The sequence below is a fragment of the Artemia sp. Qi Xiang Cuo genome, chromosome 6, assembly GCF_049724085.1.
Source record: "Artemia sp. Qi Xiang Cuo chromosome 6, ASM4972408v1, whole genome shotgun sequence".
Taxonomy (NCBI): Eukaryota; Metazoa; Arthropoda; class Branchiopoda; order Anostraca; family Artemiidae; genus Artemia; species Artemia sp. Qi Xiang Cuo.
In genome coordinates this window covers 5,307,964-5,324,783 of record NC_142799.1, presented here as the reverse complement: position 1 = coordinate 5,324,783, position 16,820 = coordinate 5,307,964, and the positions used below count along the sequence as shown (strand labels likewise).

The 16,820-nt window shown below is 36.1% G+C and overlaps 1 protein-coding gene across 2 annotated transcripts in view; it reads left to right on the top strand.

Moving 5' to 3' along the window:
* The window catches only part of LOC148950806 (synaptogenesis protein syg-1-like), a 113,646-nt gene that overhangs the window by 72,085 nt on the left and 24,741 nt on the right, over nt 1-16,820 (top strand). For both annotated transcript variants that reach the window (XR_016141855.1, XM_089090016.1), the window contains exons 9-11: nt 7,850-8,025; nt 9,954-10,086; nt 15,496-15,609. Coding sequence is in view for 1 of the 2 variants with exons in the window: in XM_089090016.1 (XP_088946142.1) it covers nt 7,850-8,025; nt 9,954-10,086; nt 15,496-15,609 (423 nt within the window). In the remaining variant the exon portion in view is untranslated. The remainder of the gene's footprint in view (nt 1-7,849; nt 8,026-9,953; nt 10,087-15,495; nt 15,610-16,820) is intronic.

The following is a 16,820-nucleotide window of genomic DNA, read 5'->3' as shown; positions in this document are numbered from 1 at the left end:
CTTACAACCTTTGCCCTTTGGGCTCTGGGGGGTTTGCCATCCTTAAATACATAGTTTACGGAACTTTCAACTACGTTGAACAAAATGGCTATCTGTAAACTTCGATTGAATGTTTTTGGGGAAATGGTGGGGGTAAGACGGGGGTTAATTACTCTCCCCTCACTTTCGACTATTAAAAAGGGCAATTTAAATTTCTAATCCAATGAGCCCTTTTTGAAATTTCTATAACAACTTTCTATATAAGCTTTATATGCCCCCAGGGCATAACTTACAACCCTTGCACTGACGGCTCAGAGGGGGTTATCAACCTAAAAGACCTAATTTCAAGAACTTATAACTACGTTGAACAAAATGGATATTTCAAAATTTTGATTGGATCTGTTTGGGAAAATGGTGGGCGTGAGACGGGCGTTAGTCGCTCTCCAATCACTTTCAACTATTAAAAAAGGCACTAGCCCTTTCAATTTCCAATTGAATGAGCCCTTTTGAAGTTTCTACGCTTTCAATAAAAACCTTATATATCCCCCAGGGCACAACTTACAACCCTTTCCCGGAGGGCTGTGGGGGGGGAGGAGGGGATGTCATCCTTAAAGACCTGATTTCCAAAACTTTCAACTACGTTGAATAAAATGGCTATCTAAAATATTGATTGGATCTGTTTGGGGAAAAGATGGGCATGGGAGGGGGTTAGTTGACCTCAAATCACTTTCGACTATTAAAAGGGCACTAGCCCTTTGGATTTCCAATCGAATGAGCCCTTTTTCAAATTTCTACAACAGAGATTTCAACAAAAACCTTATATGGTCCCAGGGCATAACTTATAACCCTTGCTCTGAAGACTAGGGGGGGAATGTTCTGCTCAAAGATATAATTTCCTGAACTTTGAACTACGTGTAACAAAATGTCTATCTCAAAATATTTATTAGATGCGTTTGAGGAAGTGGTGGGCATGTAAGGGTTGATAGTTGCTTTCCAATCACTTTCGACTATTAAAAATGGCACTAGCCATTTCAATTTCCAATCGAATGAGCCCTTTTTGAAGTTTCTACGACAACGCGTTCTATAAAAACCTTATATGCCCCCTGGGCATAATTTACAAACATGCTCTGAGGGCTGTGGGGGGAAGGGTTGTCATCCTCTAAGACCTAATTTCCAGAACTTAAAACTACGTTGAATAAAATGGTTATCTCAAAGTTTTGATTATATGTGTTTGGGGAAAAGGTGGGTGTGAGAGGCGGGTTAGTTTCCCTCTAATCACTTTTGACTATTAAAAAGGGCACTAGACCTTTGAATTTCCAATCGAATGAGCCTTTTTCGAAGTTTCTACGACTACGCTTTCTATGAAAAACCATATATGCCCCCAGGGCATAACTTACAACCCTTGCCCTAAGGGCTGTGGAGGACTGTCTTCCTCAAAAACATAATTTCTATCTGGAAATCAACTACGCTGAACAAAATGACTCTCTCAAAATTTTTATTGGATGTGTTTTGGAAAATGGTGGGCGTGGAAGCGGTGTTAGTTGCCTTCCAATCCCTTTCGACTATTAAAAAGGGCACAAGCCACTCCAATTTCCATTTGAATGAGGCCTTATCGAAGTTTCTACGACAAATTCTTCGATACGAAGTGCTCTGCTCTAAAGGAAAAAATTAATAAATAATACATTCTGCCAACATCGTTCTTTACTTAGGCGGCACGATCGTGCTGCCTAGGATTTTTACAACAACTTCCTATATAAACCTTATATACCCCCAAGGCATAACTTACAACCCTTGCACTGATGGCTCTGAGGGGGGTATCTTCCTAAAAGACCTAATTTCCAGAACTTTCAACTTTCAGAACTACGTTGAACAAAATGGATATCTCAGAATTTTGATGGGATGTGTTTGGCAAAATGGTAGGCGTGAGAGTGGCGTTAGTCGCTATCCAATAACTTGCAACTATTGAAAAAGGCACCAGCCCTTTCAATTTCCAATTGAATGAGCCCTTTTGAAGTTTCTACGCTTTCAATAAAAACTTTATTTGCCCCCATGGCATAGCTTACAACCCTTGCACTGAGGGCTCTGATGGGGTTATGATCCTAAAAGACCTAATTACCAGAAATGTCAACCACGTTGAACAAAATGGATATCTCAAATTTTTATTGGATGTGTTTGGGAAAATGTTGGGCGTGAGAGGGGCGTTAGTCGCTATTTAATCACTTTCAACTATTAAAAAAGGCACTAGCCCTTTCAATTTCCAATTGAATGAGCCTTTTTGAGGTTTCTACGATAACGCTTTCAATAAAAACTTTATATGCCCCCAGGGCACAACTTACAACCCTTGGCCTGAGGGCTGGGGGGGGGAGGGGCTGTCATCCTTAAAGACCATATCTCCAAAACTTTCAACTACGTTGAATAAAATGGCTATCTAAAAATTTTGATTAGATGTGTTTTTGGAAAAGGTGGGCCTGAGAGGGGGATTAGTTGCCCTCCAATCACTTTCAACTATTAAAAAGGGCACTAGACACTCCAATTTCCAATCGATTGAGCCCTTTTCTAAGTTTCTACGACAACTAATTCGATACGAAGAAAAAAAAATAATACATTGTGCCAACATCGTTCTTTACTTAGGCAGCGCTATTGCGCTGCCTATGCGCTGCATTGATTATTGGGAAATATACGGACGTTTTCAGGAGGGATTTTTTCTGGTGGGGGGGTCGGAGGAGGGGGTTACGTGGGAGGATTTTTCCATAGAGGATGTTTCCTTGGGAGAAGGGACATTCTATGAAGGGGTCGCCGGATTTCCCAGTATTATTTAAAAAAACGATCAGAAATTAAATAAGAAAACAAGTTTTTTCAACCGAAAGTAAGGAGTAACATTAAAAGTTAAAACGAACAAAAACGATTAAGTATATGAAGGGGTTAGTCCCCTAGTCAATACCTCGCTATTTACGCTATTTTTTTTAGTACTTTCAAAAGAGCTATCTAGTCTAATTAAACAGGTTTGTGATTCAGGGCTTTGTGATTCGAACAAAATTTGAACTTTAGCATAATTTTTGAACCCATGATACACAAGTAACAAAACTCCTTCCCCCCTACAGAAATTAAAAAAATAAAACTCAAATAAAATTCTCAAATTTGGAAAGCCTTGTTTTCCACGGGGGGGGGGGGGTTGGGGGGTAATTTTCTAGGGAGGTATTTTCCAGGGGTATATTCCGCGGGGGGTATTTTACAGGGGGGTGTTTTCCGGGGGTGGGGGGTATTTACCGGGGGTAAACGGCAGCCACCATACTCTCCGTTAAAAAAAAGTGAAACACATTTAAAACCACGCAAGATTCATACTCCGGCTTCGCGCATGCGCGATTCTGATGTACACATCAGAATAAACCTATGAATGCCGAGTAGCAGTTCATAGCCCGTTTTATTACTTCCAAATTTCATGACATAATTATATTAAAAAGGAAATGTAAATCCAACGATAATTACAAAGAGGTCTGGAAACAATAGAAGAGAGAAAAATGGCGTATTTACATATCTGATGAATCTGTGCGGTGCATCTGCAGATTTACAATAAGCATATTTTGAATTGGCTGGAAAACCATCTGGGTGTTCACTCTTTCTTTATGGCATGTCTAGCTCGACAATGGTGGTCTTAGAAAGATGAGTGACGACTCATTCTAAACATAATGTTTCAAAGGGAGTGCTTTTTATAATTAGACATCTTCAGTGTCGGCTGGAGGTGACACTTATGATCTAACTTTACGAGAAACATTAAAAATGAATTACGCACGTTCAAATTCGAAAAAGCAACATTAAGGTGCTATTAGAATCGCACTGTTAGAAAAACCCTTTTCGGATTGTTGCAGAAGCAACATGCCAGTCCTATGGCACCTAAAGCTCCCATCTGACATTTCCAGATCGTTTCTGAGAAAATCTCCAAAATCTTTCGCTAAGATACTCTCCGAGGAGAAATCAGCAAGCCCATCAGGGTTCAACCGCTGTTCGATCCTCCTAGTCATTTCTCGGTTGATCCTCCGTTTAAGGACAGTTTGGCAAACAGCTTTTTGGCAATCATCTCAAAAATTGGATTTATTTTTTTTCCTGTATAAACTACTGGGTGGCCTAAGAGTCCTAAGGCTCAGAAATATCACTTCTGGATTTTAATGGATAAGAATTCAATAGGGTAATTTTTATAAGAATTGAAATTATGTCGTTTTATTAGGTTCCTTACACTGTAGTTTCTAAGGGTGACCGAAATAAAACCATAAATTGAACGAACACGTAAATTCAAAATAAATTAAGCTAAATTCCGTTAAATACTACATTTTTGTGAATTACTGCATGGCCCCAGGGTTGCCAACCACAGGATTTAAATTCCGTATAATAATTCGTCATTGATGTTTGAATAGAGATAGGAATGATGCCATTGTTTCATGTTGTGTAAATTAGTGGTTTCAATTAATAATTTAGACTTTATTGCCAATTATTTTCAAGAGTTCAGCAGTAATATACAGTTCGTTGAGATGCCGTCTGATCAAGGCCGTGTCCAGGATTTTGTTGGAGGGGGGGGGCTACAGAAAAACTTTACAAAAGACATCAAAGATTTGTTTAAATGCACTTTGTGACTTTTTTACGAGTCAGATGAAAATTTTGGAATAGGGTTGGAACCGGGTAACCCTCCCCCCTGGATATGGACCTATATGTGATTGTGATATGCCTTGATTGGAATAGGATACGGTTCAAATCCAGGCCATCGACAGAAAATCAAGATTCCCCCCTCCCACGTCTTATGTGCGTCTTAATGAAGGTTTGTATTATTAGACCAAATTGGTCCTCCTGGGGCCACTTCAATAATCAACGGTTAATCAACGGAGATGCTATCATTTGATGAATTTAAATTTGGTGAATTTGCCACTTAGATACGCCAAAAGCGAAATAATGTGCTAGGTGAACATGTGCGTGATCTATAGATATTTCCCCTCTCCCCAGGTTTATCGCTTTAATCTTCCCCCTTGTCGATTTCAGTATATTGCTACAATCGGGCCTATTTAATGGCGCCTTTTATCTTAGTTGTCATTTAGTCGCAAATTATTTGATAAAACTGTATAGTAGAGACACAGAGTCTATACTTGTAAATAATGTTGTGGCTCAAATATTTTTGGTCTTTTTACTAGCTTATAATTTCATTAAAAAAAACAAGTTTTGCATTCTTTTTCTGGTTTAAAATGTGACAGACTTGGCAACAAGTAAATTCAGCAACGCGTAAAAAGTTGGGGCTATTTGGGCTCCCTTTCTTACATACACTTAAAGAATAGTTTGATTGGTTGAATAAGACATGACCATTGGCGTCACAAAAATAAACCAATGAAATTCAAGCAATAAAACTAAAACTACTGTTAAGAGTGCACAAAGCTTAATTCTCGGTCTAAAGAGCCCTCTCCAAACTTTCTGTACTCATTCGTTCTATCGACGAGGGACGTATGATAGACACAATTCACTGAGCTGATTCAATATTGTTGTGTTAACACTGAAATTTGATCAATTTATCTATTCGCCATAGTAGAAAAAACAACTTATAGGCTTTAGAGCTTTAGCAAAATATTATTTCTTTTCCCCTTGTTTTGAACTGCCTTTCGTGCATGAGACTAACCTCTGCATTTATTCGTCTGACAGACTAATATCTGACCTTAGAAAATAGTAATAAACAATTGTCATAGAAACGAAGTGGGGGGCCTGAGTTTCTTTTCCCTAGGGGTTTGATTTTCCAATTTTTTCTCATATATCTTTCAGTACTGTTTGACTAAGCCGTTTTAAAAATAACCAGAAATATTATTAGAACTATGTTGAAGTTTGGTAATTTTCAAGCATGACGAGCAGACCAGAAGGACGTGACTTATTGAAATAACAAGCATTTTGGTCCTCTTGAAAATAAAAGAAATTCAATATTGAAACTTATTTAAGGCGGCTATGAAGCTCTTGTAGCCTTTAAAGGAGCTTGAGGAAGGTGCCAATCCTAAACTTTGCAACTTCTGTATGTTTCAGTTATAACTTCATCTTTACGTATAGTTCATGTTTGTTTTAAGGCGTAGGTGTAATTTTTTGGGGTGAGGCTTGGGGTGGGGCTTGACAATTAAAATCTTGTGCTCTCTTCTCCTATATTTAAAAAATGTTTTTTGGAGATTACAAAAAAAAATACCCCAACTATATTTTGAAAAACAAATCTTGCCCCTTCCTGCATTTAGTCCTTACTATCAGTTGAAAAAACTTGTTTTTATTTTAAATTTCTGATCGCTTTTTAAATAATGCCTGGAAGTCTGGCTACTCCTCCACAGAGAAACACCCCGCCTCACGGAATTATCCTCTAGACAATTTAATAACGATGAAAATTCACCCCGGACAATTACCCTTAACATCTCCACGCGGAAAATTGAGACGGAAAAGACGAAGGAAGACATAAAAATAATTTTGTTTAGAAGTTATGGCAAATTACCCCTCTGTAAAATTCCCCCTGAAAATTTCACAAAAGCTACCCGTCACACTCGCTACACGTCACAACATCGGCAGTCATAACATCGACACCTTAGTTCATCGACAGTCACAATCGCTACCAACCAGAACGTCGACAGTCATAACATCAACACGTCATAGCATCAACAAATTTTTTTTGATCTTATTTTGGATCTTATTTTGGAGCCACCAGCTCCAAAATAAGATCCCGATTTCTCTTCTAAGAAAAATTAGAGATCTGGGACAGAAATCTGGAAAAAGGAATAGTCGTCCAGACTAGGCGGTTTTTTTCAAAAACTTGGTGGTTTTTTCAGAAGATATCTGTACAAGTTTATCGGCGCCATCCTCATCAAATCTGTTTTTTTTAGTCAAAACCTATAGAAAACAAATTTAGAGCCTCAGTGAGACAATTTATCTTTTTTCTATTCAAACCATCTTATAGATATATTTTTATTTATCAATTATCGTGTCTTATCGTCTCCTTCTTCTGGCATTTTTTTCCAAAAAAACTGTCCACACTAACACTTCCGTCCCATTCCTTTTATCACGTCTTGTGCATCTGTTGGTATCAAAATTCCGTTTTTTAGAGTTTCGGTTGCTATTGAGCCGCGTCGTTCCTTACTTACAGTTCGTTGCCACGAATTCTTTGAAAGATTACAATTCCCTTAGCTTCTGCTGGATTGTCAAAAAAAAAACAATCTACAGTAGGGTTCTTTGATATGCTGAATCTGGTGGGCCATTAAGATTATATGACTTTTTGGGGGTGTTTCCCCTCTTCTTCGAAAGTAAGGAAGCTGTTCTCAGGTTTGTAACTTTTGATAGGTAAAAGTAAACTTGATGAAACGTATATATTCAACATCAGCATAAAAATCCAATTCTTTTGATATAGGCTATTTGATATGGGTTTTTTAAAGCTGGGTCGCTCCTTATTTACAGTTCGTTACCACGGACTGCTTGATTTATTTATTATTTTCTTTTTTCACCAAGGCAATTGGTACGGAAAGAGATTTATTGTTTCTAAGTAAAGAGCTACTACTACTACAACTGAGGCTAAGAGTATTGAGGTGAAAATATAGCATCTAATGTAATCTAATTAGCCCATTTCTAGTATTGTTAACAATAATAATTAACAATAACCCATGCATTTTGAAATGCATTCATATCTTGTATCACTATATTCTTGTGTCGTAGCAGTTAGAATGTTTCAAAAGAGCATACTTACGCTCCCCTTGCAGCCCTACTGTCAGCTGCATTACAAACCTCCTTGAACCTTAACCCCAGAGTCAACCCCAATAGTACCAAAATTAAAAAATAAAATGACTATCTGTTTCGTCGTAAGCGTGACATATATATCTGATTTTAGGACCTCCTGAAATTGGACCACGATTTTCGGAAAGAACCCTTACTGTGGAGCTGGGCAAAGATACTACAATTCACGTTGAATTCTGCGCAGAACCAGCACCCCACCATCTTTGGAGAATGGGGAGTACTGTAATTACAGAAGGGAATGGGAAGTTTACTCCTTTAGCCCTCGTTCCTGTAAGTTTTCCTCTTGATTTTGTTAAAGTTATTGCAACATTATTTTTCATGAACTTTAATTAAAATAAACAAAAAACATACAAAAAAGGGGGGAAATGTCTTTCTTAACGTTTGACTATTAAATGTCTGCAGCTTTTTATTAAAAGTTTAAATTCGGCTTGTATAATTTTTATCATTTTTGCTTTTAATAATTGATGTTCATATGTGTACCGAAAATAGCATTTTGTGAATGTGGAAATTTCAAACTTTATGGTCTATGGCCTAGTACTGTTGAACAAAGAAGCTTTTCAGAGAATTGTACTCAAACAATGAGAAAATTACAGTTCATTAAAAATGTAAAATTAGGGACGTCTCACACCGAATATAAATTACTATCAACACTATTAATAAATATCTTAAGAGATTTTCATAGACATTTCTTAAAATATTTCTATGGTCCTGGTATGAGTACCTCTGCGCTACGTATTTTCTTCCCCTCAAATTAAGTGAATATTTATCAATAATTACTTCTCTGCTATAGCTGTATTAAATGCAAAAATTAGAGCTTACTATTTTAAACCGTGTAATACCTTTTTGTTATTTACCGTCACAGATGATTCTTTCCTTTTTTTTTTGTTTATTTGGAAAAAGTATTGGCGTATGCAGCCCAGAAAGTAAATTGACCCCGAAAGGTATCCTTTTCAACTCAAGTTTTATTCTCCATGTCCCCTGTTCCCCAATCACACCTTGAAAGGCCAGATTCCTGGGCTCTACTTTTACTGTAATCATATCGTACTAATTACTGTAATTATGATTATAATTGATACTGTAATTATATAGTCCTTAATATTAGTGTTTCAATGTGGTGGAACAGGTGCCCCCTTCCCTCCTAACGTATATCGTGTTACAAAAAGGAGAATCATAAATACTATGGATATTTGTGGTTTCATTTTTTTTGTTAGTTACTAATGCTGCTGCTATTTCTGACAGCTCACAGTAGCAGTAAGCCACCTGAAGTGCAACACAGCTGCACATACTCCTCCTCTACCAGGCTCTGTTCAGAGCTTCACTATTTACTCTCTCTCATCAGGTCTCTACTTCTTTTCTATCTTTCTTGTGACCTCTTCTCACCCCTTTCAAGGATGCTCTGCTTTTCCTTAGGCTCCTGTTGGATTGCCAAAAAGCACAATTTTCGGACACCTATTCTGTCCCGGAAGCTAATCATTTAATTTTTCGTAGAAAGCTTTTGATCAGAACCCGATTGATGCTGAAATCTTGGTAAATTCTTCGACGAAAACGGTTTCCATCAATGGTTTTGTAGGCTTACTGAGCTGATCCAAGCTATCCTAATCTTCATAAGAAAATCTAGTTTTACGCTGATTTCAGACATGTAAAACTTTCTAATTTTAAGGTACCCCTCAAAACATCTGTTAAATTTCTGCCTTCCACTGAGTTTTCATTTAAAAAAAATTAGGTGTTTTAACGATTAACCTATTTTTATTATTAAACTGTGTTAGATATACAATCTTTCAAATGAATGCAACCAATCCTTAGAAAAATCCACTGAAGGTAGTGGGCCTGAAATCCCTTTCAAAGTGTCCCCAAATTATACCACCTAATCTATGGACCTTCCCAGGGGTCTCATCCCTCCCCTGTTATCCTAATTTTATGCTGAATGTCAGGGGACTTCTGATTCAAATTATCAAATAAAATCTATTATTTTTTATTGTTGCTCTCTTCTGAAAATTTATTCTTTACCCCTCCCTCCTCCCCTGAAAAATTTCTCTGGGTTTGTGCTTGACTTGACCACTGTCTTTACAATGGTTTCTAGCCTCCTTATTCTTGTTCTAATGCATCTTTCTGTTATTCTAAACCCTTTTTGACTTAAAAAGGGACACTGTGTCTTGGAAGTATAACTTCTTACTTATTTAAAATTATCTCACTAATAGACGAGAAGGCCGTCATGCTATGAAGCCAAACTAGCCATCCAACGGGTGGAACTAGAAGACGCCGGAACATACGAGTTCCATGTCGACAACAGCCGAGGATCAGCTCATGCGACGATTTCTCTTCGTGTAGCAGGTAAATAAATAGGGTTTTATACCTTTGTTTATTGGTACTATCCAAGTCTGTATCCGGAGGGGTAGGGGGTTCAAATCCTCCCACCGAAATGTTTATCCGACACGTAAAAATAGAACAAAAATGAATATAAACAAATTTTTGATGCTTTTTTGTACCCCCCTCTCCTGAAAAAAATAATCCTGAATACGACCTTGTTACTACCTATTCAAAAATTATTATTATTATTATTATTTTGTCGTTATTACAATTACTGTTAGCCTACTATTTATGTCTTGATTTCTTACTCTTTATTTATTTTTATGTCGTTTTCACAGGCCGTTTATTAATCGTTATTCAGTTGATATTTTGCTCGTACTTCCTTTTTATTACTTTATTTGCCGAAGATGTGCCTGTTTTTTTTCATAATGTTCTAATCCGGTTATTAGATATCCTGGAGTTCTTTGGCTACATTTTTATTCACCCTAGCAATCGTGTTTCTATCACACATTTGGCTGCTTCTAAGTGAATAATATTTTCATGGCCCGAGAACAACTCTGTTTTTCCTCTTTGTATTTCTATCCAAAATATTCTATGGTACCATAATCGAGGGATAAACAATTCAGCAAGAAATAAACTATTTTTCTCTTTTAATTCAAGAAAACAAAGTTTTAAAGTGTTGTTAGTCAGAGAAATAACAAAATTACGATATTGAGCAAAATTATATCGATTATTGTACAATGTTAATAGTAAACAAAATTGATTAGTATTATAAAAAAAAAAAATCAAATCGTTTAATCAACGGAAAGGTGACAAAATCACTGCGTTTGCTGGCTGCTACTGCTACTAACAGCCAATCACAGCCAAAGCCACTTGAAACCAATTGTAAGGGGTGGGGGCAAAGATTTATTCGATTTTTATTGAAAAAAAACATACAAAAAATAGTTTTACAAATATTGGAGGGAGGGTGTTTTTTGTTTTCCTCGATTTTTTCTTGATAATGTAAAAAAAAAATGTAATTCTAAAAATCTTCCGGAGGGGGGTAGTTTGGGCTTTTTCTTTTTTTTCAATTAAAAATGCATAATAAGGGTATTTTTAAAAATCCAGGGGACGATTGTTCCCATGCCTCCCTCTATTGCCAGCCGCATCTCACCGCCTCTCGGACCTTCTTCACCTAACAGAAGACAGTGAAGCATACAAAAGGCACATCCACGCCATTACGAAGAAAGAGGCCCCAACACGACCTCCAAGGACGGATGGGACTTAAGTCAAGTCCAGTCAAATCCAAAATAGCCATTAAGGACGGAAGAGGACTGTAAAGGTTCGAATGAGGGCTGTATATGCCTTGCATAGGTTCGGTTGAATATAGATTTTAAATAGGGCATTTATGCAAAGAAAGTCTATTGGGCTGAGCTCTTCTTCATTGCAAAAAAGAAACAACTGATGCGCCATCGGTAAATGGGAGTCTCCTCTTACTTTGTGTACCTTAGTGGAACTATGATGTAATTTGCCACTCTACTCTCGCTTTAAGTTTAATCAAGCATCCATGGGATGAAAGGGCTTTGGACTTACCGGAACTATAATGTATCGTGGCACTAGAATTTTGCTTTAACCTTTGGTCCTCAGACATTTTCCAATAGGTAACCCCTGGTAAGGATAAAATTATAAATTTTGCTGCAAAAATTTCTTACTTGGAATCTGGCATGTACACAGGGGGGGAGGCTCCCCCCCCCCCCGAAATCTCACAATTCTTTTTATTTTCCCATAATTTTCTGATACTTCTCAGCGAATAAGGGATTTGAAGGATTTGGTCCCCCCGACTTCCTGCGTACGTGCCTGCCTGAAATCTATCATTGAAGTGCTTCAGTTGTGTCATCTCTTTCTGGAATACTTGAAAAAATGGACCACTGTTACTGTCGGTCTTATTTCGTGACGTTAAGAGTCATCGAAACTAGAAAGAAGGACGGAATAAAATTTTATTTCTCTTTCAAAAGCTTCTTTCTATTACATCTTCTATTTAATTTGATGCACTTCGAAATTGTAGGCAAAGGAAATACTGTCTTAAAAATGTGTTCAGATGTCCTGGGATGATATTGTGCATGTCAAAGTCACCGTATTCACAAATCTTTTGCTTCTGAAACAGATTTTCTTTTCCATAAATATCAGTAAAAAATATACAGGATTGGGGCAACACTTGACTTTCAAGTGAATTCTTAGATAAATGTTTGTCTCGCTTAAGCTTTCGAATTTTTTTTTATTTGTGAACTAGTTTGGCTTTTTTCCAGATTAATTGACTATTAAAAATATGAAAGATATTCTATAACAATGAGAGTAAACTGTCAAAATAATGCAATCAACTCAGGCCAAGCTGTAAAAATTAATTTACTCTCTTTTTTTTTAAATGTTTACGGTTTCTCTCGTGGTTATAACAACTGATTCAGTATTATTGTTAGGAGAGTAAAGAGTAAGTTAGGAGCCTTGTTAAGAATGGTTATGGTTGGTCATCGATATTGCTGGTATTGTTAGCATGGTTACCAGGTTTTTGGCAGAACGTATAGCCCAAACCGGCGTAATCACTAGCCCCAAAAAATAGCGAACGCTATTATAAACCTATTATGCCGTATTATAGCGCTGTTATGGGTAAACCGAGGAAGAAATACAATTGGCATATCAGATAACCTACACATAAGCATAGGTCAAAAGCAAAATAGAGCTATGTGAACGAACAAAAAATAAAAACCCCCTCCACGTATGCAGTTGTAAAATTAACCTGGGATCTCTTCATAATATAATCTTTTATTCTTAATAAATCGGACAACTGAAAAGATGTGCCTCACTGAAAGCAAATCTTATTCCACCTGAAATATATCTGTATACTTCCCAATAACAAATATTAAATGTAAACAATGGGCAAATTTCATAACTTACTGTCTTTTCCCCGCGGAGGAGTTTGGGGGGTCATGACATTCCCAAAGGCATGGTTACTGGACCATTTGACTATGCCAAACAAAATGGCCATTTCAAAATTTTCGTTGTGCAATCTTGGGGAAAAGAAGGGTGGTTGCCCTTCATTCTTTTTGTTAGTTAAAAAGAACAATACAACTTTCAATTCCCGTTCGCATGAGACCTTCCCGATCTCCTAGGACAATTGGTTCGATACGATGGGAAAAAAATAAAGAAATAAACGCGCACCTGCGATCTTTCTTCTAGCATAAACTACAATCCAATTTTTTTCAGAAGGAAGTTTGAAACCTTTATCTTTTTAGATCGTTGTTGTGGCCAGAAATTTGAATATGCCAGTCTTAAGAGATAAGAACTATGTAGCCGATTTCGAAGCCGGGCCCCGGCACTCGGCAGGTGGTAGGCTTGTATATATTGATTCTCGTTGTAAGGAGCAACCTCAAAATGAGTCAGCTTTGTTCGGGTACTCGGGAAAATTTAGGACTCCCCATGGAACACATAGAACGTTGAAGGGTTTTGTCTTCTAACAGCATAATTCTTTGTTTTTCACTCCATTTTTTATTGCTGCTGCTTATCTTCGAGCCGTATGTTTCTTTGTTCGTTGCTTCTATGTTTGACTCATTGTAACTGTTGCTGACGGAAGTATTCTGACTGCATATACTTGTTCTTCATTTTCTTTTATTTTTACTTTAGACATTTTTAATACCTTTTACCTTAGCTGCTCGGATTGGTCTTGTCACGTTTGAGGGTGTAGGCCAGGAAATACCAGGATGCCAATTTTCTCCAAAAAATACGGAGTCATTTTCGAGAAAAAAAACATAAATAATTATTGCTCGTTTAAAGACAAAGTATATATATATATATATATATATATATATATATATATATATATATATATATATATATATATATATATATATATATATATATATATATATATATATATATATATATATATATATATATATATATATATATATATATATATATATATATATATATATATATATATATATATATATATATATATATATATATATATTCTACCTGAACATTTTTCAAACTAAAAAAGTTCACCCTGTCTGCTTGGCTAATTTTGTTGTGATTAAATAACATTCAGAATGCTAAGTTTCGTTATTTTCAATAACTTTTCAATACGAGTTTGTAATAATGATGAATTTCTTATAATGATGAATGTGATGAATTTCTTCCATCTGGCATTTAGAAACAAGAAATGAATGGTCAGAAAAAAGGTGCTAGGGTGTTATGCGTATATATTATCTTTATTGGGGACGGTAAACAGTCTACATACTTTTATTTTCAAAGAATGGTGATGAAGATTTGGGGTGGGGTACTCAAAAATTAGAAAGGGGTAACCGCAGGCCAAGACACAATATAATTATATTCTGATATATGACTCCAGAGAAGCTAAATGACCAAATAGATATAACAAACATGATTTATAGGGGGGAGGGTTCCAGTGAATTAAATTTCTAGCCCAAAAGTAGCGAGATTTGAAACATTATAGCCCAGAAACTCGCCTCGCGGGTCTTTAGTCACTTGTCCGGCGAAGGTGAAAATCTTATAGCCCAATTGGTGGGAAATGCACCAACCTGGCAACACAGAGTTTTTGGCCCTGAGATGGTTAGTGTATAAAAATCAAATCCATCTAAAAGGTTGAGTAGAATACGTTTTCTTCGATTTTATCTTGTTTTGTGAAAATTCTTTTTTTTTTTTTTTTCAAATCCATTTTAGAAAATATAAACGAGGTTGCAAGAAAAGTGTTTTCTTAAGCCGAAAAAGAAAGATTTGGTTTTCTAGTTTAGCTAGCTTTTAAATCAATATTGATAGATTCACAGATAATTTGATCGGTACTGTTGCGCTTAAAGTCAATTTTGGTTAATGCTAATCAAAAAAATAAAATAGGATGAATGTATAATAGTTTAGAAACAAATTTGGGCTATGTATTGAACATTAGGGGGGGGGGTAAAGCATAGCATATATTAAAAACGTGCCCTAACCTAACCTAGGTACCCCCCCCCCCTAAACCCCAAAAAAAAACAGTTTAAATATTATAAATTCAATGAAAAACTACGCTCTCCGACCATTTTAGATAGCAATTACCCGCTTTACGGGTCTCCATCACTTCGACATTCATTCGACAGTCTATAGCATTGTGTACCATTAAGCGCAACTGCACCATTTGATCTCATTTTTTTAAGGAGATAAATTTTTTTTCAGTTCTCTTCATCGCTTATTTTACGTAACCAATATGGTTGGCTGGTAGTCTCAGCTTGCTAAAACTGAACGAAAACAAACTACTTTACAAATGTCTGTTTTGTTTCTAAATGAAAAAAAATTTGGATTTTTAAAATGTTAGTTTACCAGATCCTACTTATGGCTTCAATTTAATACCGACTTAGCTGGCCGATATACTAATATTTTTTTAAGCCTTTTTTGTTTCTTTTTTAGAACCTGTACCCTTAACAGCTGTTGTTGCTGTGATTACTGGGTGTTTAGTGTTCCTGATTTTAATAACACTATGTCTTCTTTACGCCTTTAGATCAGACAGGTGGTGCTTTCGAGGTAAGTCGTTTGAATTGTTTTTTCTCCATTAATAATTTCATTAGCTTTTATGGACTCGTCATTGTAATCATCAGGCACGTACACACAATTGTTTCTATGAATTGTACCTATGCTTGCCTTATGGACTTCTAAATTTAAATATTAGCCTCAGATTTGTAATCAACAATGATAGAAATTCCTTCATACAAACTATGGTATATAACAAAATTGAAAACAACTCTACAGCCATAGGTAAGCCATTGTATTGTTTTGTTGTGTGTATTGTTTATAAGCCACTGTGTATTGTTTTTAATTTTGCACATTTTGTTTTATTTTGAAACACTTATGTTTTAGTTCCAGTTTTGTATTAGTAATTAATATGTTTGAAAATTGTATAAGGGTACACATCAACCAAAACTATACAGTACTCGTATAAAGGATTCTTACCGTGATGTTCACAATTCAATTTATTAAATACTACAATAAATACATAAATACACTTAAGCGCTAGAGGTCCCAAGAAGCATAGCTTGTAGAGGACCTCGTATTAATCACAAAATCCACACAAAACCAATCAGGGAAGGAAAAAAAATACAACCATATCTCAAAAATATAAACACAATGCGAAAAAAAAAAAAAAAAAACAAAAAAAAAACAACAACTACTACACAATAACCTTTGACTTAATTTTATCCGAACTGAAAATGTCCTGTAATTGTTTAAAAATCAAAACCATTAATTATTAAACAACGGGGTTCGAATCTCATTCAACATAATAAGAGAGGAGAAAAGAAAAAAAGCTATATAAAGTAAAGCGGAATAAATAGATAAAGCAAAATGAATAAAGAAAAAAACGAAATTACTTCAAGACTTAGAGATTATTTTTCTGCAAAGGGAAGAAGAGTTTTTGATAAGAGAAAGTTCACTGGGAGTAGAGTTCCAAAGAGCAATTGCTCTATAAATTGGTGACCTCTGAGCTGCTGAGGATACCCTTTTAGGCAGCCGAAATTGGTGAACACAGCTCCGAAACAAAGTCTGGCACTTACGTGTTGATGCTAGATCAAAGTAGGATAAGATGTTTGGAGGAAGCGAGAAATTGAAGGCTCGATGAGCTAGTTTTATGTTCTTCTTCTTGATAACCACATCTAAGGCATCTAGACCTGTATCACTGTAAAGATCAGCTGTAGGATAGAGTCGGGGTAGGCGAAAGTTGGCCATGCATTGTATATTAT